The sequence below is a fragment of the Lithobates pipiens genome, unplaced genomic scaffold, assembly GCF_037356315.1.
Source record: "Lithobates pipiens isolate NorthernLeopardFrog02 unplaced genomic scaffold, aLitPip1_a1.2 Scaffold_25, whole genome shotgun sequence".
Lineage (NCBI taxonomy): Eukaryota > Metazoa > Chordata > Amphibia > Anura > Ranidae > Lithobates > Lithobates pipiens.
In genome coordinates this window covers 503,800-530,356 of record NW_027507787.1, presented here as the reverse complement: position 1 = coordinate 530,356, position 26,557 = coordinate 503,800, and the positions used below count along the sequence as shown (strand labels likewise).

Sequence of the window (26,557 nt, the reverse complement as noted above, 5' to 3'; positions counted from 1 at the left end):
ACACATCCGGGGGCCTATCCAGTCCGGCGTACCGATAAATTTCCGGCACAACCCTGCTCCACTTCATCCCAGGGATCCCCAGCCACCGTATACACGCTTCCCTACGAGAAATCCCCAGTTGCCTTCCTTCCGGCCTGACATCTGCTCTCCTGGCACCCCAAAAAACGTAGGAGTGTCCTAATATCCAGACGAGGCGTTCGCGACCTCCTTCTGAAATGACAAAACTAATTACTAAAACAACTGAGCAACCCCCGACTGTATCCCTACATCCAGCCAAACCCGTGCACCTCCCCCTGCACCACCTCAGCAAACACCAGATGCGGCCTCACGTAGGACTGAAACCGCCTCCATTCCCATCTCCCAATTCTCTTGACCGCTGTCTCAAACAACCCACATTTGGCGGCCTCTGTGGCCGCCCCAATGCGGAAGGAGTGGGAGGCAAATTGCAATCCATCAAAACCCCCGGCCCGAAGACATTTCCGGAACATGGCCACAAATTGAAATCTAGATAAGAAGGTCCCGCCCTCGTGCATCAACAAAGGACCCTCCCCCCCCGAGGTCTACTTCCCATAAATTCCGAAAACCGCCCGCACCGGGCATAACCCCGAACCTGGCAGCGCAAATAGCCATATATCCACCCCTCTGCCCCTTTGATCCGTTTTCGATCTACGCAGCGTCAATCGCACCCTATCCGCCTGCAGCGCCACATCCTGCCCCAACAGACCTCCCCCAACTGTCTTCGCCGGACTCACCAATTCCCCCACCTGAAAGGCCCCAAAAAAGGCCAACGAAAATGCAGCGCGAAACAACTGGGCCTCATAACGTGAAGCACATTGTTCCCCCAATTGCTCGCAAATTACATGAAATGTCACCGGTCTTCTCATATCCTTGCGAGGATTGCCCTTGCGGTACCCCTTGAGAGCCTGCTTCACCCAAAACCCTTTCGTGAAATCCTCATCACCGCGCAATTTAAACCAAAAAGCCAAAGCCGCTAACTTCCGCTCAATAGAAGCAACTGACCCCAAGCGCTCCATAACCCTGGAAATGAAATACACCACCAACAGACCCAGGTCACCACCCCCTCCCAGCTCGGCGTCCGCCAGCAGTGTAAAGTCCAACCATTCCTTCCACACATTACTGTATGCCGCCCACGTTGCACCGCTCACCGACCTCCTGATCCATCCCGCGGCGACTCCAACGCAACCTCCCAGAGCCACCCCGGGCAGGGGATCCCCTCTCTCGCCGCATCTGGAGCCAGAACCCAAAACCTCTGCCACTGTAATCGAGACAATGCATTGGCCACATTATTGTCTACCCCCGGAATATGGACGGCATACAAGACAATGTTCATATGCAAGCACCGTAGCACCAGATGGCGCAACAGCCTGATCACCGGCTGTGAGGATGCCGAAATCCGATTAATCACCTGCACCACGCCCATGTTGTCGCAGTGCAACCTGACCTTCAGATCCCGGCATGCCTCTCCCCACATTTCCATCGCAAACACCACTGGAAACAATTCCAGCAGCACCAGGTTTCTTGTGTACCCCGCCTCAACCCCCGTCCGTGGCCAGGCTTCCGCACTCCACTGACCCTGAAAAAAGGCCCCATATCCTGTGGACCCCGCCGCGTCTGTCAGCAATTCCAGATCGAAGTTACTCACCGGCCCTTTCATCCAAACTGACCGTCCATTGAATCCCTCCAAAAACGTCTGCCAAATCCGTAAGTCTGCCCTATGCTCCCTATTCAACCGAATGAAATGGGTCGGAACCTGAGTCCCCGCCATAGCCACCGACAGCCGCCGGCAAAAAACCCTGCCCATCGGTATGATTCGGCAAGCAAAATTCAACTTACCCAATACCGACTGCAGCTTCCGCAGTTGCACCTTCCGCAGGCCCACCAACTCCCTCAACTCCCCCTTGAGCCCCTCCACCTTGTCCCTAGGCAGTCGACATTCCATCGCGTCTGCATCTATCTCAATGCCCAAAAAAACTCATAACCGTAGCCGGCCCCTCCGTCTTGTCAGCTGCCAGTGGCACCCCGAATTGCTCCGCAATGTGCTGCAACGTGGCCAACAGGATCGCACACACATTGGAGGAAGGGGGCCCCACCATGAGGAAATCGTCTAGGTAATGAATCACTGACGCCCATCCAGACACGTCCCGCACCACCCATTCCAAAAATGAGCTAAAAAGCTCGAACAAAGCACAGGATACGGAACAGCCCATAGGCAAGTACCGGTCCACGTAAAACCGTTCCTGCCAGCAACACCCCAACAGCCGAAAGCTCTCTGGGTGCACCGGCAAAGGCCGAAACGCCGCCTCGATGTCAGACTTAGCCATAAGGGCCCCTTTTCCGTAGTGCCGAACCCAACCCACCGCAGCGTCAAATGATGTGTACGACACCGTGCAGGCTTCGGGATCAATGGCATCGTTCCCGGAACCCCCCCGGGAAAGGAAAGGTGGTGAATAAGCCGGAACTTGTTGGGTTCCTTCTTAGGCACCATACCCAACGGAGACACCACCAAATCCGTCAACGGTTGTTCCGCGAAGGGGCCACACATTTTCCCCAATGCCACCTCCTTTGCCAATTTTTCGGTAACCACCCCTGGATTCCTCAAGGCCGACCGCAAGTTCTTTGCCATCGGAGGAACCACCTCCAAAGAACACGGAATCCTAAAACCCACTGTGTACCCCTCCCCCAACACCCGCGCAGCCCCCCTGTCCGGATACCTACTTAGGAAAGGCCGCATCTTTTCCACTCTCACCGGGGTTGTCCCTCTTGAACCCAACGGGAGAGCGAGTGACCACCCCCGCACCCGGAACACTCCTGTCGAAAACGACAGGACTCTCCGAACTTGCAGGACCCTTCGTTAAACTGCCAGCACAACCCCCAATTTCTTTCCGGCCGGAAGACCAGAGGCGGAAGTTCCCCCGGCTCCCCCTTGAAAAAACTGTTGAGGAGCCCTCGCCGACGACATCAAGCGCATCCAGAGGCTTATATCCTTGTGGTCCCACCGAATATCAGGACGCACGACCCTCCTCTGCCCAAACTGCTCGTCATAACGCAGCCAAGCCGTACCCCCATACACCCTATGCGCTTCCCCAATAGCATCCATATAAAAAAACAGAGCCGAGCAGTGCTCCAGCGCAGTCTCCCCAATCACGCTCGCCAATATGGCGAACGCTTGCAGCCAATTAGGAAAAGTCCTCGGTATTAGTCGATACCTCCTCTTCTCCTCATCATCCTTCTTAGAACTATCCGGTTTGACCCGATCCAAATTAAATTTCTCCAGGGGCAGTAGCGAAAATATCTCTACATACTCACCCTTCTTTATCTTGTCCCTCACTTCCTGCTTGAGATGCGCCCCCAAGGGTCCCTCGTAACAGACATACACCTCGCACCTTGCAGCGTCAGCCAACCGCACCACGTCTTCCCGCGCTGCAGCCTCCTTTGATGCCTTTTCCTCCCCCGAGCTCTGTCCAGCCACCAGCACCCCTGCCCCTTGCCCCAAACTTACCTCCACCACTGCAGTCTCAGACGCCGACCCCGGAGCCACCTGCAGTGCCCTCTGCGCCTGCAACCCGGTACTCACCTGTAGCGGGCCCAGCCCCAATCCAGCATCCACCCCCGTCAGAGCCCCCACCTCACGTGACACCCCCCCCCACTTGCGGGGAACCCAACCCCGCCCTTGTACCCAGGACCCCAACCCAGGGCGCGAACTGCGGGTGCCCCCCGGTAGCACCATCAGCAAAGCGTTGGATCAAATCCTTCAAACCCCCCAGCAATGCTTGTAACAGGAGGCGGGTAGCCCACTCGCCCCCTGCGGCACCCCCTCCCCCAACCTCCCCATCCAGGACAGCCCCCAAAGCCTCCTGTAAAACATTAGAAGATAATGGTAATCTCTTACCCTGCTGCCTGGGTCTGCTCCCTTCAGCCGTCACTCCGGAAGCTCCCGCCGCCTCCTCGTGACCGTGGACCTCCTCCTCCGAACCCGACAGTTCACCTTCTGAGCGCACATCTGCCGCGGATGGCATAGGCGTGGATAACCCTCCGGTCGCCGGGCGGCCCGGGGGCGTGTCTGTGTTGCTAGTCGTCGCTCCGCCGTCGCCATAGGCCCGTCCCTCCGCCATTCCGCTGTGCAAGGCACCTGCACAGCGTCCCCGTGCGGGCCCCTGCAGGCCTGCCTCTGTGTTCCCGCATGGCTCCGCTTCCTGCCCTCACTGGCCTCCCAGCAGCGTCTGGTAGCTGCCGCGCAGGCATGACACTGCCCCTCCGCCGTCGGGTCTCCCCCAGCGGTGACAACACCGCTGTGGCCCTGGGAACCGTTCTCCTTCCGTCTCCTGTCCGCGCCGGTGGGGAGGGGTGTCCTCAGTCCGCAAACCCCCACTCCCCAAGCCCCACCCTGGAAGAGGATTCCGCCCGGACCCCCCTTGTGCCCCTGCTGAAGCCCGTTTGGCTGGGGGGCCGGCGGGTCCGCTATCGGGCTCCTAGGAAGGAGCAGGGCTCTGGTAGATGGGCCAGGTGAGAAGTGCTCCAGTGGTCTGGACCGCCGAGCGCGCGGTGTGGAATCCCCCCGCAACAGGCCCCCCCCGCCGCCTCCCGCGTGATAGGAGTCACCTGAAACTGCAGCCATTCAGTCCCCCTCGTGGCGGCCACTGCGCGTAGCCTCTCCAGCAAGTCTGTTATGTCCGCCATGCCGCTCAACCCCTCACACTGCTCCGCCGGTCACCGACCCCCCACACTGCTCACCGATCCCCCGCACTGCTCACCGACCCCCCCGCACTGCTCACCGACCCCCCCGCACTGCTCACTAACACCCGCAACTCTCAAAACTTCCCGCTGCGGCCCCCGTTCCGTCCACACAGGCACAGCAGCGTGTCTCTCCAACTTCCAAAATCTTGTGACCCACGCTTGCCGCTCGACTCCTCCCTTCCCTTAAATAGAGTTCCGCCCCCTTTTCGTACTGGCTCTCAGCTCTGCCCCTTCCTTTACTTCCTCCTCAATTTTAACCCTACAGGGGTTTTACTTCGCATCCGTCATGCCAGCCCTGCACCTACGTCCTTGACTTCGTTTCCGTGCTTCCCTATACTCTTCCCCTGAAATAGTTTAGTGATTGGGAGCTCTGCTGCTCATGAACTAGGTGGAATAGTAATTAGCACAAATAGCACTTTGTAATGGATGTGAAGGAGGTTTGTCGCCAGTGACATCCATTATGGTTTATTTGCACACGTTTTTGTGATTAGTGCTGAGTATCTCCGTATTTTTTGGTTAGTGCACATAAATTTGTTAGCACTTTATATAACTTTTTTGTTTATTGTTCACATATTATTATTGTATTTTTGCATGGCATGGTGTTCAGCGTATATCCCCTATAGTAGTCTCAGGACTGATATCCCTGTTTTTTCCATTGTAGATTGTATAAAAGGAAGTTGACCAGAGCGCACCATTATACATAAATTTATATATTTTTTTGGTGACGGAACACTGGCATGGTTGCAGCCTAGTCATTTGGGTTTGCTATACATGTATGGTAATCCTACATATTTATTAATATCAGCGCTAAGGCTTTTCCATTATCTATATGCCAATATAATTAATTAAAAAATATAAAATGATTTATATTTGTATTTTTATGTACACACACAAATCCCTGTGCTGTCAGAGGAGAGGAGCCATATCGTTTGTTCCTATTAAGTAGGAAAAACAATATATATCTCCTCTCCTAGTCAATCCTATCCCCATACAGTTAGAACACACTGAGGGAACATACAATTAACCCCTTGATCGGCCCCCAGTGTTAACCCCTTCCCTGCCAGTGACATTTTTTAGGTAATCAGTGCATTTTTATAGCACTGATTGCTGTATAAATGCCAATGGTCCCAAAAAAGTGTCAAAAGTCTCCGATCTGTCCGTCACAATGTCGTAGTACCGTTAAAAATTGCAGATCACCGCCATTACTAGTAAATAAAAATAAAAATGCCATAAATCGTTCCTATAGTTTGCAGACACTATAACTTTTGTGCAAACCAATCAATATCTAAATCTAAATATGTAGAAGAATATATATTGGCCTAAACTGATGAAGAAATTTGTAATCATACTGCGGCAGGTTGGCACGATCTCGCGAGCCGTCACAGCTATACATCGGCTCCTTTAAGCGGGATAGCAGGCGCGCGCTTTCTGCATTGCGGAGGTGCCTATGCTCTTGGCCATTGTGATAACTGCCAGCCACGAGCGATCATGGGCACGAGAGGCAGAACAGGGACATGTGTGTGTAAACATACAAATCCCTGTTCTTTTCTGTGAGGAGAGACAATTTGTGAGTTCCTAATAGCTAGGAATCACAATCTGTAATTTCCTCTAGGTCAGTCTCCTCCCCATACAGTTAGAAACACACACAGGTAACACAGTTAACCCCTTGATCGCCCCCTAGTGTTAACCCCTTCCTTGTGAGTGACATTTTTACAGTAATCAGTGCATTTGTATAGCAATGATCACTGTATAAATGCCAATGGTCCCAAAAATGTGACAAAAGTGTTCAATGTGTCCGCCATAATGTGGCAGTCCCGATAAAGATTGCAGATCGCTGCCATTACTAGTAAAAAAAATATTAATAATAAAAATGCTATAAATCTATCTCCTATTTTCTAGACGCTATAACTTTTGTGCAAATCAATCAATATGCGCTTCTTGTGATTTTTTTTACTAAAAATATGTAGAAGAAAACATATCAGCCTAAACTGAGAAAAAAAAAGCTTTTTTTTAAAAAAAGGGGGGATATTTATTATAGCAAAAAGTACAAAATATTGTGTTTTTTTCAAAATTGTAACACTTTTTTTGTTTATAGCGCAAAAAATAAAAACCGTGGAGATGATAAAATACCACCAAAAGAAAGCTCTATTTGTGAGAAAAAATTGACGTCAATTTTGTTTGTGTACAGCTTTGAATGACTGCGCAATTGTCAGTTAAAGTAATGCAGTGCCAAATTCTAAAAAGTGCTCTGGTCAGGAAGGGGGTAAAATCTTCCGGGGCTGAAGTGGTCAAAGGTTTTATTGTAATGATCTCTAGCATTCTTGCATAATGAGTTCATGACTTCAGACTTTAAACATCTGTGGTAGCAATTTGTTTTGGCTTTTATTATTTTTTCATTTACAATTTTCGACAAATTCATTAATTCGGAAATATCCAAAAGAACAACAACCCGTTTACATTTTCTTTCCTGAATATTCAGAAATTCTAATATTCGAAAATTTGAAAATAACTAATAATAACTTAACTATTATTAACTATTAAGTTATAGGTATTGGAACTTCCTTTTCAAATTTGGCTGTTAGTGATCGTAATGAATACAAATTTATCCAAAGTTACGAATTATCCAAAATAACAAATGCTGTATCTAAATGAATGGAATGTAACAAATTAATAATAAATAACAATAATAATGAAAATGTTTTATTATTATTATTTATTATTAATTCTTTCCGTTCCATTTGTTTAGATGTGGCATTCGTTATTTTGGATAATTTGTAACTTCGGAGAAATTTGTATTTGTTATGTTCACTAACAGCCAAATTTGAAAGGAAATTCCCATACCTATAATTTAATAGTTAGTAATAGTTCAGTTATTATTAGTTAGTTATTTCAGATTTTCTAATTTTCGGATTTTCTAATTTCCGAATTTTGGGATTTCTGAATTTTCAGATTTACGAATTTTTGAATTTACGAATTGCCTTCATAACAAATGATCCTAAAAACAATTTTTTTGGTAGTGCACATGTCTAGATAGCAAGTCTCTTACCCTCTCTTGCAACTTGCCCATAGTCTTCGACTATCTCTTGTTGCATTTGTCCAGTCTCTGACAGCTTTCTGTAGCATTCAATTCACTTAATATTACAGTATCTCACAAAAGTGAGTACACCCCTCACATTTTTGTAAATATTTTATTATATCTTTTCACGTGACAACACTGAAGAAATGACACTTTGCTGCAATGTACAGTAGTGAGTGTACAGCTTGTATAACAGTGTCACTTTGCTGTTCCCTCAAAATAACTCACACAGCCATTAATGTCTAAACCGCTGGCAACAAAAGTACATCCCTAAGTGAAAATGTCCAAATTGGGCCCAAAATGTCAATATTTTGTGTGGCCCCCATTATTTTCCAGCACTGCCTTAACCCTCTTGTGCATGAGTTTACCAGATATTCACAGGTTGCCACCGGAGTCCTCTTCCGCTCCTCCATGATGATATCACAGAGCTGGTGGATGTTAAAGACCTTGCACTCCTCCACCTTTGGTTTGAGGATGCCCCACAGATGCTCAATAGGGTTTAGGTCTGGAGACATGCTTGGCCGGTCCATCACTTTTGCCGTCAGCTTCTTTAGCAAGACAGTGGTCATCTTGGAGGTGTGTTTGGGGTCGTTATCATATTGGAATACTTTCCTGCGACCCAGTCTCCGAAGGGAGGGGATCATGCTCTGCTTCAGTATGTCACAGTACATGTTGGCATTCATGGTTACTTCAACGAACTGCAGCTTCCCAGTGCTGGCAGCACTCATGCAGCCCCAGAACAAGACACTCTCACCATCATGCTTGACTGTAGGCAAGACACACTTGTCTTTGTACTCCTCACCTGATTGCCTCCACACACGCTTGACATCATCTGAACCAAATAAATCTATCTTGGTCGCATCAGACCACAGGACATGGTTCCAGTAATCCATGTCCTTAGTCTGCTTGTCTTCAGCAAAGTGTTTGCGCGCTTTCTTGTACATCATCTTTAGAAGAGGCTTCCTTCTGGGACGACAGCCATGCAGACCAATTTGATGCACTGTGCGGCGTATGGTCTGAGCACTGACAGGCTGACTCCCCACCCCTTCACCCTCTGCAGCAATTCTGGCAGCACTCATATGTCTATTTCCCAAAGACAACCTCTGGATATGACGCTGAGCATGTGCACTCAACTTTTTTGGTCGACCATGGCAAAGCCTATTCTGAGTGGAACCTGTCCTGTTAAACTGCTGTATGGTATTGGCCACCGTGCTGTAGCTCAGTTTAAGGGTCTTGTCAATCTTCTTATAGCCTAGGCCAGGGATCCTCAAACTGCGGCCCTCCAGCTGTTGCCAAACTACAAATCCCATGAGGCATTGTAAAACTCTGACATTCACAGACATGAGTAGGCATGATGGGAATTGTAGTTCCTGAACAACTGGAGGGCCATAGTTTGAAGACCCATGGCCTAGGCCATACTAATGTAGAGCAACAATTATTTTTTTCAGATCCTCAGAGATTTCTTTCCCATGACGTGCCATGTTGAACTTCCAGAGTGAGTGCGATAACACCAAATTTAATTCACCTGCTCCCCATTTACACCTGAGACCTTGTAACACTAACGAGTTACATGACACCGGGGAGGAAAAATGGCTAATTGGGTCCAATTTGGACATTTTCACTGAGGGGAGTACTCACTTTTGTTGACAGCGGTTTAGACATTAATAGTGTGTTGAGTTATTTTGAGGAGACAGCAAATTTACACTGTTATACAAGATGTACACTCACTACTTTACATTGTAGCAAAGTGTCATTTCTTCAGAGTTGTCACATGAAAAGATATAATAAAATATTTACAAAAATGTGAGTGGTTTACTCATGTTTGTGAGATACTGTATGTGTATCTCACAAACCTCAATCAAGAAAGTTGAACACACTCCTGTAAACAGAAAGGGTGTAGAGACCTTACATCAGCGGCATTTACTTTATAATCGAGACAGTTGTTTTACCATAATGTATAAGGATTAAACATGATCCATTGTATCTATTACTATACCACATACATACATATTGCAAACGGTCAATATTATTGTCCTGTATTGCATGTATTACAGGTAAAAGAGGGGAAAGAGGAATCCCAGGTCCTCCAGGGAAAGTAGGACCAATAGGCAATCCAGGGGTAAAGGGAAATACTGGAGTTACAGGTAAGATCGTCTGTCAGAATGTATCACTGAATTATTCTACATTTCTGGGTAAGACAGAACAAGGTAGATAATAATAAGCACCTATGCTTGCCATAGCATCTCCTGGATCTTTACCTAACATTCTTTTGTATATCTGAAGAAAACGGTATATATGTATTCATCATAGAAATTATAGGATTTATATTTTGAAAAAAGTTTTTATTATCAGATAGCAAGGGTTATGCTGCGTACACACGAGCGGAATTCTGAAGTTCAACGCTTCCGAGCACGCGTCAAATTGTTTTCGAGCATGCGTAGGAATTTTGCACTTCGGAATTGCTACAGACGATCAGAATTTCCGATCGAAACTGTTCTGACCGAAAAATTGAGAACCTGCTCTCAATATTTTGCTGGCTGGAATTCCACCAGCAAAAGTCAGATGGAGCATACACATGGTCGCATTCTCCGACCAAAAGCTCTGGCAGAATTTCCGATTGTGTGTACGCGGCAATATATACAGTATCCAAACAGTACATCCTAAGAAGAATAAATACATGATCAGGGGCGTAGCTTGAAATCACAGGGCCCCATAGCAAAATGTTTTATGGGCCCCCCTCACCCTCACCCAGGGGCAGATTCAGAGTCTAGTCTCGGGAGAGGCACTGTCAGAAAATATGTTTTTTTGGGGGCAATTTATTAGGGCAATGGCTGATGTTGGCGCTTCAATCATCAGAGCACCATGGTTGTTATGGTGTCAGGATGATTGGAAAACATTATTTCTATTATTACAGTGTTATAGAAAAGGAAATGGTTCAACTCACCATAATGCAGAATCAGTGGGAGCCCCGAGTGTGTCACTTGCCAAAGTCGCCTGCCACCAGATGCAGATTCTCACTTGTGACACGTTGCAGATTGTCACTTGTCACATTGCAGATTGTCACTCGCCACATCACCTGCCACCAGATGCAGATTGTCACTTGTCACATGGTGCATATTGTCCACTTGCCACGTGACCTGTCACTCATTGCGGATTGTCACTTGCCACGTCACCTGTCACACATTGCGGATTTTCCACTTGCCATGTCACCTGCCACAAGTTGCGGATTGTCACTTGCCACATCACCTGCCACCAGATGCAGATTGTCACTTGTCACATGGTGCATATTGTCCACTTGCCACGTGACCTGTCACTCATTGCGGATTGTCACTTGCCACGTCACCTGTCACACATTGCGGATTTTCCACTTGCCATGTCACCTGCCACAAGTTGCGGATTGTCACTTGTCACGCCACCTGCTACATGTTGCAGATTGTCAATTGCCACGTCACCTGCCACACTTTGCAAATTTTCCACTATCACCTGCCACACATTGCGGATTTTCCACTTGCCACGTCACCTGCCACAAGTTGCGTATTGTCACTTGCCACACATTGCAAATTGTGCATTTGCCACATCACCTGCCACCCATTGCAGATTGTCCACTTGCAATTCACCTGCCACAAGTTGCGGGTTGTCACTTGCCACAAGTTGCAAATTGTCCACTTGCCACATCACCTGCCACATGTTGCAAATTGTCCACTTGCCACGTCACCTGCCACCCATTGCAGATTGTCCACTTGGCACGTCACCTGCCACAAGTTGCGGATTGTCCACTTGCCACTTTACCTACCAAAAGTTGCAGATTGTCCACTTGCCACATCACCTGCCACACATTGTGGATTGTCCATTTGCCACGTCACCTGCCACAAGTTGAAACTGTCCATTTGCCACATCACCTGCCACACATTGCGGATTGTCCACTTGCCACGTTCCCTGCCACACATTGCGGATTGTCCACTTGCCACGTTACCTGCCACAAGTTGCAAACTGTCCACTTGCCACGTCACCTGCCACACATTGTGGATTGTCCACTTGCCACATCACCTGCCACAAGTTGCAGATTGTCACTTTCCTGCTAAGGTGGGGTATGGGGATTTTCCCTTCTGTTTCCCAGTCTGAGTCAGGCAGCAGAGAGATGATGTAATCTCTTTGCTGCCTGCACAGTGAGTTAGGGCAGAACTGCCAGGATGCAGGGCGGGCCCCGGGCTGTGAGAGATTATGTCATCTTTCATCCCCGCTGGCAGCTTCACCCCCCATCCCCGCTGTCAGTGTGACTGTACAAACGTGCCGAGCGGACGGGCAGCTTGGTGACTCACCGCTGCCCGCTCACTGGGCCCTCCTCGGCTGCAGGCCCCATAGCGCCTGCATGGGTCGCTACGGCGGTAGTTCTGCCACTGTATATGATGCTAACAGGTATACAGTATACATTTATCAAAGCTAAACATGATATACAAGGTATAGGGTCAATTATATCCTCCAAGCATTAATTGCAAAGTTAATAGTGTAGTGCACCTTAGAATCTGAAGTACAATTTTTTTCCTTTTACCCCTACCCACCCCCTTTAAAGGTAACAACAGGCCTTAACCTCTAGGTAAAAAAAAGCAACTCAAGAACAGCTTTAAAAAAATAAAAAAATAAACAAAACCTACTACCCCCAAGTCTAGCAAGTGTGCGATACTTTAAAGACATCACAAGACTTAACATCTCAGCTCAGTCATTCTCATAGTCCCTCAAATATACACCTGCCCTCTAGCTTATAAATAGAATCCACCCATCAAAACCAAACCTTCCTGAATTTTTTGGGAGCACCTCGAGCCTCATACATCAATCAATATAGCAGAATATCCGCATTAAGTAATTTTAGCCACATCTTCAGCATCAAATTTTTTGTATATATCCATCTCCTCATTAAGGATGGTCTTCAAGTTCGAGTCAAACATATGTTTGCCCAACAGCGAACAATTTGGGGTGTTCGCAGCAAATTCGAAAAGCTGCGGAACACCCTGTAAAAGTCTATGGGAGAAATCTAAAGTGCTAAATTTAAAGGCTAATATGCAAGTTATTGTCCTAAAAAGTGTTTGGGAACCTGGGTCCTGCCCCAGGGGACATGTATCAATGCAAAAATTTGTGGCAAAATGGGAAGAGGAGGCCATCTTTTCAGACACACCTGTGGAGTTGGTAGTGTATAAACAATATATTGATGACATCTTCCTGCTCTGGAAAGGAGATAAAAATAGCCTGGCAAATTTTAAAGAAAAGCTCAATAAAAACGATAAGAACATAACCCTTACATGGGATACGAGTGAGCATCAAGTGATCACAAGAGAGCGATAAATTCAACACAAAGACAAATTTTAAAAATGTTGATAAAAATTGTTATTTACCCATGACAAGCTGCCACCACCAGAATTGGTTATTTAATATTCCAAAAGGGCAACTCATGAGACTACGTAGAAACTGTAGTAAACAGGAAGAGTTTTTAAATCAAGCCAGTAAAATAGGCCATAGATTTATTGAAAAAGGTTATGATAGTAAACTAATTAAAGAGAGGATACAGGAGGTACAGAATATGGATCGCCAGGAATTGATCAAGGACAGGGAAAGGACTGATGATAAAACTAACACAGGAGTAAAAAATGGAGCGATCATTCTAGACTATAATGCACAATACAAAAGTGTGGAAAAGATTATTAAAAAACATTGGCATATTTTGTTGAATGACAAGCATTTACAAACTATTTTGCCATCTGAACAGAAATTTGTGTATAAACGAGCCCTGACACTCAGAGACAAGATAGTTAAAAGCATCCCAGATCCACCTATTAATGGATATACGTTTTTTACAGGGAAAGGGTTTTTTCCATGCAGAAGGTGCTTCGCATGCACTAGAACAAGCAAACCAAATAAAGTTTTTAACTTTACATCCACATGTAAAGGAAAGATATACGAGATTAGAGATTTTGTTTGCTGTAATTCACAGGGCGCAGTCTATGTATTAGAATTCAGTTGCGGGCTACAATATGTAGGCCGCACCAAAAGACCCCTGCGGGTAAGAATTAAGGAACACGTGCAAAACATCTTGAAAGGGTACGATAAACATAGTGTCTCCAAGCATTTTGCTATACATGATAAAAAAGACCCCACACATTTGAAGTTTTGGGGTATTGTACCCTACACAAAACATTGGAGAGGGGGACATAAAGTTAGGACTCTCAGCAAAATCGAATTGAAATGGATTTTTATGCTGTATACTTTTGCCCCTAGGGTTTTAAATACTGAGTTTGATTTAAATTGTTTTATTAGTGATTTTTAGGTATGCCCCTCTCTCTGCCTCACCTTTTTTCTTTTTTTCTCTTCTCTTAGGTATATATATATATATATATGTTATGTGAATTTCATTTCCGGAGTCCGTGTTATACATATTTTTTTAAAATATTTTAAAATATATTTTTTTTGATTTTTCTTTAGGACAATAGAATATGTAAATGTTTGTCTAGATTTTTTATAAAGGATTTTAAATTTATTTGAATATTAATCTAGCTGATAATATTTTAATTTTAATTTTAGTAGGACGTTTTTATGAGTAAAATTCCTCGGGTTGTATGTATTTTGAAGATGGCCTATATATATTTTATATATATACTTTGTTTATATGCTGATGGCCTCTATGTTTGAGTGCATGCTACATCCTTTGCTGACACTGAGTCTAGATAGTATTAAATCGATTGGTCTTCAATAAAATGGCCATGTCGGTTATCGAGATGGTCTATATATATATGTGTCCCAATATATACATGTCTCATACATTTTTATGATGTTTTTTGGGCCACATATGTATTTTATGACTATTCATCTATTCTATCGATCAGATTAATGTATATATATTATGTATATATAATATGTACATTAATGTGGTGAGGATCTATCCATATATTTGTTTGATTGGTTAAAGATTTTTATCCCTCTGGTATATATGGGCATATATTATAACTCTAGTCCAGAGTTTGACATCTGTGAAGGAATTGCTCAGAAGGGTTTATTTTGAGCAGTTTACAATGACCGAGATCGGTCTTCAAAAAAATGGCCGCAGTCGGTACTTACATAGGGCTTGTCCCCTATGTTTTGGTTTTATTTTTTTGATAATCGTTACATTTCCATTTTAAATAAATGTTAGAAGTTATGCCACCGGAAATGACGGGGTTAAAGGTAATAAATGATAATAGCACAGGAAATATCTATATATTTGCATAAAACCTTAATAGAAGAAGAGACAAAAATAAATAAGAGCATAAATTTATCTTATCATAAGAAATAGTGAAAGATATGTTTCTAGAGCTATTGATCTAGAATATCGGGAATATAGAGGTAGGCAAGATTTCGGATGTATGTATAGGAGCCTATATGTGTGTGTATCAGGGGGCTGATTTTTTAAAACTCTTCAAAAACTCTCCTTTATCTCTGCCCTATGAAGAGTTTTAAAAAATCACCTACCTACGGCGAATACCCCAAAGGGACTCTTAAAGAGGCCACGCACTACATAGGGAGTAGGAGAGGGACGCCAAACAGGAATTGCCACATTAGGATCCATAAAGGGAAAGACCTCCAGGAACCCCTAAAGACATACTCAATATATGCTGTAACCTTACAGCAGTAAGGTAAGGGGACATCCATAAATTGACCACCTAGGATCACACTGAACTCCGTTGGATCACCTTAACCATCACCTATTGTACTGAAAAACACTCAGCATGTTATTTACACCTGTAGTTTACTTTGTGCGATTTTTTGATTAGAAGTTCACTTATGCGACTTATGTTACAGTCGCTACACAATTTATTTGCACCTTATGTGACTTCGTATAGTTAGCACTTTACTTCACTATATGCACCTTTATATGGACATTTGATATAAATAATTTTCCGTCAATTTAGACGATTGTTCAAATTGTGCTTTTTTCACTTGTATTCAGCCTCAGCACTATTGCACTTTGTCGTTTATTTTTCAACTAATTTTAATATTTTTTACGCATTTTTTATTAACTGTTGCACCTTTTATTATAATATCATCAATTGTTATGATTTTTATTTAGCTCTGTGTATTGATGTGTATGCTAAATCACTGATCCAAGGTATTATATGATTATTACATTTTACGTCTGTCATATATCTGATATATTACTAGCCGTCATCCACTTACTAGCATACATGCTTTTTATCATTTACTATACCCACTCTCGTTGGTTTTACTTGAATTTTATTTATACAAGTTTACATAATACACAACTATTGTAAATTTATATATCCTTTAGTACAGCGCACCACTATTCCTTTATCAATCTTTCTCTTCGGGTTCAGACATTTCCCTCCAGTGAGTGCAGCAGTACCCCATTCCACCAATAATAATATATTTTTTCCCATTTTGACGCAGGAATATTCTTTTTTTCTACTTATAGAAAGTAAAAAATCCCTTTTTTTATGATATTTGACTAGCTGTCAGTTCAAGCCTATATAAAGATACTTCCGATGCCCATAACTTATCCCAGTGATGTGACAGTGACGTAACGCGTAGGAAAGCAGGCAGACACCGAAAGTGACCTTCATACATGAGCGGGCCACTTGTATCTGTGTATTGTGCGGTTCCATTGTAAATAATGTGAATAGCATTTTAATTCTTAATACATTTCGGATTATGGAAATTACTACACCATAGCAGGCTCCACAATTTTGTTTTTTGAGCATTTTTCAAGTTACCCTCGCTATCTATTTGGGAATAAGAAGTTGGTTTGGACAGGAGAAGTGAAACATAGGAGCCAGCCCTCTTTGAGGATTTAACAATTTGTGCTGTTCACCTTACAGCTGTAAGGTAATTATCTAGTACACTCACAGGCTTTTTTTGGACACCTGAGAATCACTAGTGCTTTTGGCCACTATCACTTATGTGTGATGTTTCACTGACTTCACTGTCGTTTGAAGCAGTGGTCATCAACCCCTGTCCTCGGGACCCACTAACAGGCCAGGTTTGCAAGATAACTGAAATACATCACAGGTGATATAATTTGCTGCTCAGTGATTGCAGTATTCTAGTCTGCATCTCCCCAAGGTAATACATAAAACCTGGTCTGTTAGTGGGCCCTGAGGACAGGGTTGATGATCACTGGTTTGGAGGATTTGTTTCACTGCATATATAGACTTTCACTTCAGTGGCACCTGAAATTTCAGATCAGGCTATATGCAATATTGTGGATCACAGACTTCTTTTATATCAATGTGCCATGCTTGTTTATTTTTTATTTATTTATTTTTTTATTTATGCTGATATTCTCATGTTTGATTATTTGTCCTACTATTTTTTCTTTATGATCACTGTGAATATTGTAGTTATTTAATAGCACATTAGCACTTTATATGGTATTGTGGCTATTTAGTAGCACAGCAGCACTTTATATGGTAGCACTATTCACTTTACATTTGAATAGATTTTTTTCACCTTTATATTTATTTATTATATCACATTAATTATTGACATTTTTATATTTATTTATTGCATCACATTAATTATTGACATTTTCACGTTAGGAGCCCAACACCACTTTAGAATATTTTTTACGTGTCTGTGAGATTTGTTTGACTCATGCGGTGTGTGCACCCCCTATCCAGGTGTTATTTATCTTTCTATAGTAGCCCAGGAGCTCACTTTTTAATTTCTTTAAAACAAACTCACACACTATTGCTGCCACCATGGAAATATTCTCCTTTATGGAGAAAAGGAAAGTGAATTTAGATGAGGTGTTCAGCCCCACAAACTATGAAATTAAGAATAGTTATGTGGAGAGTAGGGATGAGCCGAACACCCCCCGGTTCGGTTCGCACCAGAACTTTCGAACGGACCCCAAATTCGTATGAACTTTAGAACCCCATTGAAGTCTATGGGACTCGAACATTCGAAATTAAAAGTGCTAATATGCAAGATACTGTCCTAAAAAGGGTTTGGGGACCTGGCTCCTGCCCCAGGGGACATGGGTCAATGCCTAAAATGTTTTTAAAAATGGCCGTTTTGGCGGGAGCACTGATTTTAATGACGATTAAAGTAAAAAAAAAAAGTTAAATATTCCTTTAAATATGGTGCCTGGGGGGTGTTTGTATTATGCCTGTGAAGTGCCACGTGTTTCCCGTGTTTAGAACAGTCCCTGCACAAAATAACATTAAACAGAAATAACATCATTGAAAACTGCTTGCGGTTTTAATGTTATATCTTGTTCCTGCAATATGGTTGAAAATCATTGAGAAAAATGGCATGGGTAGCCCTCCCTGCCCATTACCAGCCCCTTTGGGTCTTGTACGCATATTAAGGAGAACCCCGTACCCATATTAAAAAAAGGAAATGCGTGTGGCCCCCAGGACCTATATACTCAGAACAGCAGTATACAGGCGGTGCAAACAAGACAGGGACTGTGTAGGTTTGTTGTGTTAAGTTGAATCTGTTTTTAATTTTCAACTGGTACATTTTTAAAGTGTAGCTCCAGTCAAAAAAACTATTTTTAAGCTTTTTGGAAAACATAGGGAAGGGTTATCACCCGTGTATAATTTGTTTTGTCGTCCATCTTTTTTCATCTCACTTGCTGTTGTCTCCTTCCGTTTGCAAGTAGGAGATGTTTGTAAGTTGGATGTTTGAAAGTAGGGGCCTGCCCTACATGCTCTGCAGAAATGGCGGAACAAGGTTAGTTCTGCCACAACATTGTAAGCCCTGAAAGTGACTCTTGGTGGGCGCTGGAGCACCCTGCTGTGAACGATTATATCAAGAATTGTAATTACATGCCATTGTTGAACAGTGGTAGAAAAATTGACCTTTGGTGGTTGTGGTGCTGGTGCCACAACACTATAAGTCCTCACAGTTACTCTGGGTGGGCACAGGAAGGGGCCCTCCTGTGAAATATTATATCAAGAATTGTAATTACATGTCCCTGTTAAACAGGGGCGGAAAAATTGGGCTTTAGGCACTGGTGCTGGTGCCACCACACTGCAACCTCTCCCATATACTCTAGTTTTATTGCAGGAATTAGCCCTGCTGCAAAGCATTGCATCAAAAATTGTAATTAAACGCCCCTGTTAAACAGGGGCAGAAAAATTGGGCCTTAGGCACTGGTGCTGGTGCCACGACACTGCAACCTCTCCCATATACTCTAGTTTTATTGCAGGAATTAGCCCTGCTGCAAAGCGTTGCATCAAAAATTGTACTTAAACGCCCCTTTTAAACAGGGGCAGAAAAATTGGGCTTTAGGCACTGGTGCTGGTGCCACCACACTGCAACCTCTCCCATATACTCTAGTTTTATTGCAGGAATTAGCCCTGCTGCAAAGCATTGCATCAAAAATTGTAATTAAACGCCCCTGTTAAATAGGGGCAGAAAAATTGGGCCTTAGGCACTGGTGCTGGTGCCACCACACTGCAACCTCTCCCATATACTCTAGTTTTATTGCAGGAATTAGCCCTGCTGCAAAGCATTGCATCAAAAATTGTACTTAAACGCCCCTGTTAAACAGGGGCAGAAAAATTGGGCCTTAGGCACTGGTGCTGGTGCCACGACACTGCAACCTCTCCCATATACTCTAGTTTTATTGCAGGAATTAGCCCTGCTGCAAAGCATTGCATCAAAAATTTTAATTAAACACCCCTGTTAAACAGGGGTAGAAAAATTGGGCTGATGGCATCACCCAGAACCAGAAATGTTCTTCTAACATATCAGCGGAGGAGGAAGAGGATAGACCATCAACATAACAGGACAGTCACTCAGCATCAGCATAGGCAGTCTTGAAGGGATGTGATATTTAAAAAAAAATTATTTGGTTACATCAGCTTCAGGTGCTTGGTAGCTGTGGGTGATCCAAGACTGATTCATCTTGATGAAGGTCAGTCGATCAACTGATTCGGTGGACAGGCGCACCCTGTGATCGGTAACAAAGCCACCAGCAGCACTGAAGGTGCGTTCCGAAAGAACGCTGGATGCAGGACAGGCCAGTAGCTCAATTGCATACTGTGCAAGCTCTGGCCAGTGATCCATCCTCAAGACCCAGTAAGCCAGAGGATTTTCGGTGGGAAAGGTGTCCAAGTCTGACCTTGCCCCTAAGTATTCCTGCACCATGTAAATCAGACGCTGGCGATGGTTGCTGGAACCGATCATACCTTGGGGCTGCGGACTAAAAAATTGTCTGAAAGCATCAGTCAGATGGCCACCTTCTCCACCGCTCCTTCTGACCGATGCCTCAGCAACACATTGTCCAGGACCAGGAGTTTGTAACCTCCCAGTCTCTGGGAACGCGTTGCACAGACCTTTCTGCAAGGCCTCCCGGAGATGTCTCATCCTCTGCTCCCTCTGCGATGGCAAGATAAGGTCGGCAACCTTACCCTTGTACCGTGGATCAAGGAGAGTGGCCAGCCAGTAATGGTCCCTCTCCTTGATCCGAAGAATACGAGGATCCTTCCGCAGGCTTTGCAGGATCAGGGAGGCCATGCAGCGTAGGTTAGCTGAGGCATTTTCGGTACGGAGTCCTCTGGGTCACTAAGGACAACATGATCCGCAGCTACCTCCTCCCAGCCACGTACAAGTCCACGTGTTTCTTGGGACTCTAAATCATCCCTACAAGGCTGCTGCTGCTGCTGCTGATGCTGAGTGCCAGCCTCCACCTCCATGCTGACACAATCATCCTCCTCCTCCTCTTCCTCCTCCTCATCCTCTTCCTGTGTGATGGGTGGCACAACAGGAACACTGTCTGGATAAAGGGGGCCTTGAGAGGCAAGGAAGTCCTCCTCTTCCTGCCTCTGTTCTGCCTCAAGTGCCCTGTCCATTATTCCATGCAGCGTATGCTCCAAGAGGTGGACAAGAGGTACAGTGTCACTGATGCATGCACTGTCACTGCTCACCATCCTTGTGGCCTCCTCAAACGGTGACAGGACAGTGCATGCATCCCTGATCATGCCCCACTGGCTTGGTGAGAAAAAACCAAGCTCCCCTGACCCTGTCCTGGTGCCGTAGTCGCACAGGTACTCATTGATGGCCCTCTGCTGCGTGTGCAGCCGCTGCAGCATGGCCAACGTTGAGTTCCACCTGGTGGGCATGTCACATATAAGGCGGTTCTTGGGCAGGTTCAACTCCTTTTGGAGCTCAGCCAGCCGAGCACAGGCATTAAATGATCGGCGGAAATGCACACAGACTTTCCTGGCCTGCTTCAGGACATCCTGTAAGCCGGGGTACCTGCCCAAGAACCGCTGCACCACCAGGTTAAGGACATGAGCTACACAGGGCACATGGGTCAGTTGTCCCTGTCGGAGGGCGGAGAGGAGGTTGGTGCCATTGTCACAAACCACCATTCCTGGCTTAAGCTGGCGTGGCGTCAACCACCTCTCGGCCTGCCCCTGCAGAGCTGACAAAACATCCGCCCCAGTGTGGCTCCTGGCATGGCATTGTTTTGCCTCCGTACTTGCGTAGCCCCTGGAATGCCTACGGAGCACCGCTGGTTCTGAGGACAGAGCACTGGAAGAGGCCATGGAGGAAGAAGAAGAGGAGGGGGTGGAGGAGAGAAGTGTGTCACAACCAATAGTATCATTTTGGAGGCGTGGTGGCGGAACAACCTCCAACACTACTGCACCTTGTCCTGCATCCTTCCCAGCTGCCAGAAGAGTGACCCAATGGGCCATGAAAGACAGGTAACGTCCCTGTCCATGCCTGCTGGACCATGAGTCAGCAGTATTATGCACCTTACCGCTGACCGCCCTGTCCAGCGAGGCAAGGACATTGCCTTCCACATGCCGGTAGAGAGCCGGAATCGCCTTCCGTGAGAAAAAGTGGCGTTTGGGGACCTGCCACTGAGGAACCGCACATTGTACAAACTCACGGAAGGGAGCCGAGTCTACCAACTGAAAAGGCAGCAGTTGAAGTGCTAGCAATTTAGCCAAGCTAGCATTCAACCGCTGGGCATGTGGATGGCTGGGAGTGAACTTCTTTCGCCGGTCCAGCAGCTGGGGCAGGGACATTTGCCTGCTATAATCGGACGTGGGTGTACTGCTAGCAGAGTGCCCGGAAGCACTTGGCTATGACACACCTAATTCTACACCTTCATTCCTCTCAGAGCAGGTTTCAGAGAGGACTGAAGGTCTAGTGGGGTTGGAGATGCCAGCTGATGAGGAGCAAGGAGAGGTCCGCTTTGTTCTTTGGTGTGGGTCTTTGAGGTATGCTTGCCAACGAGCTGCATGGCAGGTCAACATATGTCTGGTCAATCATGTGGTGCCCAAGCGGCTGATGTTTTGGCCACGCGAGATACGCTTGAGACATATGTTGCAAATAGCAGCGGTGCTATCTGATGCACTCGTCTCAAAAAAGGCCCACACCAAAGAACTTTTAGAATAACGCGCAGAGGCAGCGCCCTGCACAGGCGGAGCTCTGCGGTGTGATTGAGTCGGTGTGCTGCCCCTAAGCTGGCCCCCGGAGGGCATCCTGCCTCGTTGGACATGTGCCTCCTCCTCCTCCTCCTCTCTCCTACCAGGCACCCACGTGGAGTCAGTGCCCTCATCATCCCCTCCCTCTTCATCGCTGTAGCAAACCTGGCAGTATGCTGCAGCTTGTGGAACATGACTGCCAGATTGCTGTCCTTCTTGAGCATCCCCTCTCTCTACGCTCACGCTACTGCCTTCCTCTAGCTGAGTGTCATCATCAGAGCCTACAAAACACTGGGCATCCTCCTGGAGCATGTACCCAACACTGTGCTCAAAGAGTTCAGGAGGGAAGATGATGCGTTGGCAGCTGCTTTGCTAGTACCCTGAGACTGGGTGAGAGAGGATGAGGAGGATGAAGAGGGCTTGGTCATCCACTCTACCAAGTCGTTGGCATGTTGCGGTTCAACATGTCCAGCTGCCGAAAAGGACAAGCGTGTCCCATGGCCACGTGCTGATGACAATGCACCGTGTCCACGACCAGCACTGTTGTCTCTAGACACAGAGCCTGCTTGCCCTCTTTTATCGGCTCGCGCCTGTCTGCCTCTCCTTGCTGGCCTTCCAGACATGGTAATGGCCTGAAGGGAGTTGGGTAAAACAGCAGTTAGGTAGTGTATATTGTGCTGGAGGCACACAACACCCACTAACTCCTGCAGATGCCTTTATTATAGAACACCAGAGATAAAGGGGTATACTGTAATTGAGTCACACAACATCCACTAAGCCCTGCAGGTGGCTCTATTAGAGAACAGCAATAAACGGTAGATACAGGTGTATATTGTGCTGGAGGCACAAAAAACCCACTAACTCCTGCAGATGCCTTTATTATAGAACACCAGAGATAAAGGGGTATATACAGATGTAAACTGTGCTGTGCTGGAGGCACACACAACTTCCAATAACTCCTGCAGATGGCAAGTGGGCTCAAATAGAGAAGAGCTATGTAGGTGGATATAGCGGTGTGTACTGGGTACAGAGCACGCAGACAGCACGCACAAGCTCCTAACACTACTGACTGCAAGCTCTATTATAAAAGATAGATCACTAGCTATATAGGTGAGGTGAATATAGCGGTGTATACTGCGGTCAGGGCAAGCAGACAACAACCACTACAGAAGAGCAAGATCGAAAATCGGCCGATAACGATCGGTGTGTACTGTGTTGAAGGTACACAGAACACCCACTAACTGCTTCAGACGCCAATACACTACACAAGGCCGTCGCGCTGGCGGCCTTATATAGTGTGGGCCGTGTACTACACAGCTTGAGCTATGATTGGCCACAGGCATCCTGCCTGTGGCCAATCATGGCTCTCCTCTCTGCTGGCGCTGTGATTGGCCAAGCATGCGGGGTCACAGTGCATGCTTGGCCAATCATGAGCCAGCAATGCACTGCGATGACGCAGTGCATTGTGGGCCGTGAGCGCCACACGAATTTGGCGCGAACGGCCCATAACGTTCGGAATTCGCCGAACGGGCGAACAGCCGATGTTCGAGTCGAACGTATGTTCGACTCGAACAGGAAGCTCATCCCTAGTGGAGAGTTTGATGAGGAAGTTGGGGCATAACATGGAGAAGAAAGTTAGCCTTTGGTGGGATACAACTACCTTTGAACAATATTTAAAGGATAGTTTAATCCCTAGGCGACTTAGGTGGGATATCCCACCTAATGATGGTTTATTAGACCAGGAGTCAATTGATGAGTGGTTCGGGTTTTTTAATGAAAAGGGACTTGAATTACTCCAATTCTTATTGAAAAGAAAGCATAGAAAGATTAAGATGATAGAACAAAATATAGGAGAGATCAAAGAGGGTCTTGAGATACATAAAGAGTCTGCGGAGTTTATTGCACTCACTGCACAATTGAATAAGGATTTGATTAAAAAAGATAAAGAGGTGCAAAATAAGAAAAGTAAAAAATATGTCAGAGATACTAATGATTTTAAAAATGATCAGGTCTTTAAATGGCAGAGCCAACTAGGCCGTTTAGACTCTATTTCAGCTTATTCAACACCAGAAAAGCCTGATAGGCCAGGAGTAACACAATCACAGACAAATACGGTCTCTGACCGGAATGTCACATATAAACTTCCTCAACCTAGTGGACAGGCGAAGGAAAACAGAGGAGAATCCCCAAGACGGAAAAAAGTGAATGATGGGTACAGCCATCCTAAACAGTCAACACCACAACAATCAGAGAGAAGGCCATCTCATTACAATCAAACACCTAAGAAAGGATGGAAGAAACCACATTGGAAAAATAATAATAATAGGAAGCCCACCTATGGTAACAACTGGAACCGTCCACCATATGAACAACCAAGGGGGTCTTACTATGCCCCACAAGGACCCAAAGCCAGAAATCATACCCTCTACTATGAAAATAATTATAGGGAATATATTCAATACCTACCTTTAACCATTATGCCCCATTGAGGCATTATTCAGATGAGGATAGAGATGATAGGTACTATCAAACCTACTACCCTGAACCTTATGAGAATAAACCTTTTTTAGGGAGAGGCCCGGACCACTACCCTCCGAAGATATTACACGAACAAAGAGAAATGAGAAGAAGAGCAAGAGAAAAAGAGAGTGAAGGGAGAGGGCATTTTTAATTTGAGTGGCATACCATTAACAACGGAAGAAACAGCAGTACTCGATAAAGGCTTGAAGTTTGCCAAATTTCAGACATATGTTAATATTCAGTATGTCAGAAGTCTGAATATAAAAAAGTACCTAACAAGTAACCCCATTAAAATACAAACATCAATTACGGATCAAGAGACAAATATACGGATAGATAATCACCACATTAATGTCCACAGGTACTTGGGTACTCTGATGACCTGGTGACAGGTACTCGGGTACTCTGATGGCCTGGTGACAGGTACTCAGGTACCAGGTACTCTGATGGCCTGGTGAGAGGTACTAGGGTACTCTGATGGCCTGGTGACTAGTATTTGGGTACTCTGAAGGGCGGTGATAGGCACTCAGGTACTCATATGGACTGTGACAGGTACTCGAGTGCTCAGATGAACTGTGACAGGTATTCAGGTACTCAGATGAACTGTGACAGGTATTCGAGTACTCAGATGGACTGGGACAGGTACTCGGGTACTCAGATGGACTGGGACAGGTACTCGGGTACTCAGATGGACTGGGACAGGTACTCAGGTACTCAGATGGACTGGGACAGTTACTCGGGTACTTTGATGGGCTGTGACAGGTACTCGGGTACTCTCATGGGCTGTGACAGGTATTCGGGTACTCTGATGGGCTGTGACAGGTACTCGAGTACTTTGTTGGGCTGTGACAGGTACTCGGGTACTCAGATGGGCTGTGACAGGTACTTGGGTACTCTGATGGGCTGTGACAGGTATTCGGGTGCTCTGAGGCCTAGTACGGCTCAGGAGGGGGGGGCGCTCGCTCGTCCCCACCCCCTTTCCTGACCGGCCGGGCTGCGTTCTCAGACAAGGGTCTTATATGGACCTTGGAGGGGACCTCCACGCCGTTTTTTCGGTGTAGGGCTTCCCCTTTAAGTCCGTACCAGGTGACGGGGCTAGCGACATGTCAATCTCGCCGCCAAAGGTGGCGACATTGACTTCCTCCGCTAGTCCCGGCTACCTGGAGCTGCGTACAAAATGAACAAACTTTTCTCCGTGTGCGGGAAAGTCCGTTAATTTCAAAAGCCCGGCGGACTAGCACACAGACAGCCGGATTGTCCACCGCACTCGCAGTCCGATGGACAATTTTGAGTCAAAACTACTTTCTAAGTCCGCCGGACTTTTGGGAAAAAAAGTCCGCCGGAGCCCACACACGGGCGGATTGTCCGGCGGACTCTGGTCACCATTTAGGGATAAGGTGCGGGGTCACGGGTGATGCCACATGGTGACTCCGCCCCTTATGATGTCACAGTCCCGGAGGATGTCCGCCGGATAATCCGATTGTGTGTACGCGGCATTAGAAATACTGAAAGCTGTGATTGGTTTTCAGAGTCCTGTACGCAGCTAGGCTCCCAAAAAGTCTCACATGTGGTATCTCTGTACTGAGAAGCAGCTGGATGTATTTTGAGGTGTAATTCCACATATAAACATGATATGGGAGCAATATATCATTTAGTGACAACTTTGTGTAAAAAAAAAAATATATATATTTTTTTATTTTACCGAAACTTGTGGCAAAATATAAAATATTCCATGGACTCAACACGCCTATCAGCAAATAGCTTGGGGTTTCTA

The 26,557-nt window shown here is 45.8% G+C and overlaps 1 protein-coding gene across 3 annotated transcripts in view; it reads left to right on the top strand.

Moving 5' to 3' along the window:
- LOC143930051 (pulmonary surfactant-associated protein D-like) overlaps positions 1-26,557 on the top strand; it is a 69,542-nt gene that overhangs the window by 5,567 nt on the left and 37,418 nt on the right. For 2 of the 3 annotated variants that reach the window (XM_077453948.1, XM_077453946.1), the window contains exon 3: positions 9,886-9,975. The exons of the other annotated variant lie outside the window; for it this stretch is intronic. In XM_077453948.1, the coding sequence (XP_077310074.1) occupies positions 9,886-9,975 (90 nt within the window). The remainder of the gene's footprint in view (positions 1-9,885; positions 9,976-26,557) is intronic. 3 annotated transcript variants of the gene reach the window in all.